The sequence below is a fragment of the Magnolia sinica genome, chromosome 8 (assembly GCF_029962835.1).
Source record: "Magnolia sinica isolate HGM2019 chromosome 8, MsV1, whole genome shotgun sequence".
Classification (NCBI taxonomy): domain Eukaryota; kingdom Viridiplantae; phylum Streptophyta; class Magnoliopsida; order Magnoliales; family Magnoliaceae; genus Magnolia; species Magnolia sinica.
This window is the reverse complement of record NC_080580.1, coordinates 80,657,263-80,661,796: the sequence shown is the minus strand read 5'-3', so window position 1 is coordinate 80,661,796 and position 4,534 is coordinate 80,657,263. Positions and strand designations below refer to the sequence as shown.

At 41.3% G+C, this 4,534-nt stretch overlaps 1 protein-coding gene across 1 annotated transcript; it reads left to right on the top strand.

Moving 5' to 3' along the window:
- Nucleotides 1-2,158: 2,158 nt before the first annotated feature.
- Nucleotides 2,159-2,768, top strand: LOC131254336 (uncharacterized). The gene is made up of 2 exons (XM_058255324.1): nucleotides 2,159-2,603; nucleotides 2,689-2,768. Exons 1-2 carry the CDS (start codon nucleotides 2,159-2,161, stop codon nucleotides 2,766-2,768), a joined length of 525 nt encoding a protein of 174 aa, XP_058111307.1.
- The last annotated feature ends 1,766 nt before the right edge of the window (nucleotides 2,769-4,534 follow it).

Genomic DNA, 4,534 nt, shown 5'->3' with positions numbered 1-4,534 from the left:
ACCATTTGATGTAAGTTGGAAGCCACAGTTGGGATGGATGGGGACATCTGATAGGGAACTTATTGGTGGCCCATCGGATGAAGGAATTACGTGGTACTCAAGTAGTGTATTTATTTAGTCCTCCAGCTAATATGAAGCTTATGATTGACAATCTGGTCCATTGATACTATAAGTGCACAAACGCTGGAACAAGCCCCAAATGTCCATCAAAGTGCGTGCCATCAAATAGATGGCTTAGATCTTTGATCCATCAGCTCCCCAATAATACAATCCACTCGTTGAGTGTAATCAACCTATATCATGGACAATTAAATACCGTTTTCTTTTAACCAACCTGTGTAAGAGCCCATTACATTGCACCACATGAGTTATATATAATAAAATTTGAATGACCATTTGATCCTACATCTTAAGAAAATCTCTTATGCATCATCAATACTGTGTGATCATCTATGATTGATTTTTATCTCATCTACATGATTTGATCTAAATTTACCTGTTTTTTAACGTGTTTTTAATCCAATTGAATTAATGTATACTTAAATAGCATCACTTCATTTTAAATAGCATCACTTCATTATGACTTTGTCACCTAGCTTTGAATAATTGATTAATATGGGCGTTAGTCACTTCCAACACTAGCATATACTCACATAACAAGTAGAATGGAATCAATTCATCACTTGTAGGTAATTGTAATTAGTCTTGCAACACGTGTGGCTTAATTCATACTTATGAGTATGTATTCGTCATTTACATGTTCATCACACAAGATTCATCCAATTAACCAATGATCTATTCCCACGGCAACACAAGCTTATAACATGATCTGATTAAGTACTAATCCCATTGTGTCAATCATTGTGAGATCACATTCAATTCATTTTATAAACTAGTTTGGAGGTACATCTCACGTGTATATGCATCTTAATATTCTATTTTACTGATACAATAGTCCATACGTGAAAAGCGGACCAAGCTTTTAATCAATTGAGTATTGACCACATCTTAATATGCAAACATGATGGCCAATCAAAATCTCTATGTATTTATATTATTACGAAATAATTACATCCTCATGTAACAAGAAATACTGTGCGTATTAATATTTCAATATTAGAACAACCATCAAAACAGCCAACAAGAAGCGTTTCCGACCCACCCCATCCCATCCCATCCCATCCCATCCATTTGTCATCTAGCGATGTCCATGTATGAAAAGGAAGACTTCACTGAATGATGCAGATGGTCACATTCATGAATAAGAAAATGAAGGATCACTAACCTTTACTGATTAGATTCCATTAGCTTTCTCAGTTTATTTTCCCTCCCCTCGTGATTCCAGAGGAGACGAGACCCCTCATGATTCGAGAGGAGATGAGATCCCTTTCCGTATCGGATTTCATCGACGCTGATGGACTGAAGTTGACGATTCCTCTAGACCTGCCTAGTTGGTTAAGGAGGCATATTGTGCAGGGCGGATTTTGTACTTCTGACTCAGATGATAATCGGATTTGGCCCTTTGATCCCGGCTGGAAATTCACTGTCAAGTCAGCCTGGGGGGTGATTAGAGTCGTCGGGCTGAAGAAGGGCTAAATGGGTGTGGCACCCTCTCATTCCTCCAAAGATTTTCCTGTTCTTATGGAGGCTGATTCTTGGAGCTCTCCCAGTCGACACTAAACCAGAGGCATTGAGCTTGCTTCTAGATGCTCATGTTGCTTGGTAAGTTAGAGCTCCTCCCCCTTACTTGAATCCTTACTCCACCTTTTCCAGGAAGGATCGCTGACTGTTAGCGCGTGGAATCAGCTGGCAGATTTTATTGGCGTCCCACTGCCTCCTCACTCCTGTCTCATGGACCGTCTTCTCTGGTGGTGGCAGCTAGCCTCCCCTCGAATTTTTGCATCCAAGATCCTTCGTCTGGCCCCCCGTGTTTCTTCTTTGGGAAATTTGGAAGGTTAGAAACGCTACCAGGTATGACAGTTCGTCCGTCTCCTCTTTAGGGGTTTTCAGGAAATCCTTGAGCTGGATGGACTCCCTGTCTCATCTCAAACACGCTGGAGGTTAGTCCTCCTCCCTCTACTCCTCTTCTTCTCCCATGGACCCTGCGCACCCTCACTGAACTCCTCCCACCTTCACTATTGTTAGGTGGGTCAGACCAATGGCGGGCAGCTTGAAGCTCAATGTTGATGGTTCTGCCCTGTCTAAGCCAGGGCCAGCGGGAGGAGGATGTATCTGCCGAGATAGCAACGGTAACCTTGTGTTTGCATTCGCTGAAGGTTATGAGTCCTCTTTAAACAACAGGGCCGAGCTTCGTGCGCTGCACGACGGCCTGGAGCTATGCATCAGCAGCGGTTTGCTTTGTGTCTCCATTGAATCGGACTCAAAATGGGTGGTAGACTGCATCAATGGGAGGTCCTCATTTGCATGGAAATGGAAGTATTGGTTTTCTAGGATCCAAAAGCTTTCCTTGAAAGGCTCCTTTAGATGCTCGCTCATCCCTAGAGAGGCTAACGGTCCGGCCGATGGTTTAGCAAAGTTGGGTAGTTCGACTCAAGCAGATTCTCTCGTCCTACAAGTTTCCAGCCTTCCTCGCTTGCTCCGAGGTCATTTTCTGTTGGACAAAGTAGGTCTAGGTTCAGTTAGGATGGCTTTCAGAGCCCTTTGCTTGTTTCTCTTATGGTGGTCCAGGATCTTTTGTCCCTGGTCCTGCCAGCATCCTTATACCTGTAAATTTTTGGCATATCAATGAAATGAATCTCTTCCTTTAGAAAAAGAAGAAGTTTATTTCATTTCTCTGGAAGAAGAAATTTCCTTGGAGTCCTATGCAAGTTTAGCACCATTTAAAATGAGGTGAAGACTCATCATCCTCATGTGTGGTCTCAGTGGACGGCTATCCATACCGTTAAACTTGTGTGTCCCAATGCACGTGGAGCATATATCAAGTGCTCCTAACAATAGTGACTAAAAAATGGTTGGTTAAAGTAAAACAAGAGTGTTATTAATTCAAAGGAAAGAAACAGATGGTTAATAATATCCTATCAGTGTAATTTTTCCATGGTGCTCCATACACAGTTGGGTCAGTAATTAGGATGGTCTGGATTACCATACAAGCATGCCATGTGCACGATCGAAGAGTAACCACCAATTTTCACACGGTAGAAAACCAACATAAATTCTAGTGCATAAGTAGATCTAGTGTAAAGATTCGTTTTTTGCTCATGTCATTTTCTTTCCTGTCGGAAACTCATCAGTTCTTTTCTATGTACTGTAGGGTCTGCCCATGCATAAGACTAGTGACATGTGGGGTCCATGGTTTGTCGACCCAGACCATTGGAAGATACTCACCGTTCATTCATCGTCTAGAAAGAGACATATGTACACAGTGTAGTCAAACAGGTCGATATGAAAGGGTTGGGATATTCCAACCTTGGAAGTTTGCCATCCATTATCCATGTGATGGATCATCATACGGTCTAGATTTTTTGCGGGACGGTCCATCCACAGTTGGGAGCAACTGATCAATGGTCTTGATCACCGGCCTAGGGCCCGCTATGTAAAAATTGGAAGCCCTTAAAAGTATTTTGTGAGAGAAATTTGCGACTGTACGACCCATTTATGGCCCATTTACGAGATGAAGCCCACCTTATTTTACTTTGCAAAAATAAGCCCCAGTTGTACGGATGGCTTGCCAAAGGTCGAAAATGCCCCTGCTTTTTCCTTCAAGCGGATCGGTGGTGCTCGAATACGAGCGCTGACACTCCTCGAACTCCGAGTTGTACGAACGGTTCAAAAGATATCAAAGTTACATGGGCCCCACAGTTACGTATTTATTATATCCACAACGTTCATCCATATTTCTAGATCATTTGGTAGCATTATCAAAAGAAAAAAAAATCATATCTAAAGATCAACTCGACCACACCACAAAGAGCAACGGGAAATTGATTTTCACCATTAAAAATTTGGTAGGGCCCACCATAACATTTATTTTCCATCCAATCTATTCATAAGTTCACAAAGACCTGGATGAAGAGGAAAAACAAATTTCATAATAATCCAAAACTTCTGTGACCCCTAAAAGGGTTTCAATGGTTCAATCCTCCACAACCTTTTACAATGTGGTCTAGTTGATAGCTAGATTTGTCTTATTTTTCGTCTCAAGCCTTAATACGAGTTCGTCAAATGTATGGACAGTTTGGATATAACGCATACCTCATAATAGGACCCACAAAAAGCGGTGGAGATTACAACAGTGAAAAATAAAATAATAATAATTAAATAGCGAGGAACTTATGGCTACGGTTTTCTATAGCTACGGATTATAATCGTAGCAATAACCCTAGCCATTACCGTTTCGATATGTCCTTTTCTATGTATCAAAGGTCTTTCGATTAATCGAAAAAGGTTCAGAACTATCCAACGAGTTTGCCTCAAAAATCCTGCAATTTTTGATACATATCGAAGAGTATTCGATATGTATCAAAGGTGATATGACTAATAGCTACGAATTATAACCGTAGCTATAACTGTAGTC

Coding starts and splice junctions, on each gene's coding strand:
- LOC131254336 (XM_058255324.1), top strand. CDS start 2,159: ATGGCGGGCAGCTTGAAGCTCAATGTTGATGGTTCTGCCCTGTCTAAG. Junction 2,604..2,688: donor CCTTCCTCGCTTGCTCCGAG/GTCATTTTCTGT, acceptor ATGGTGGTCCAG/GATCTTTTGTCCCTGGTCCT.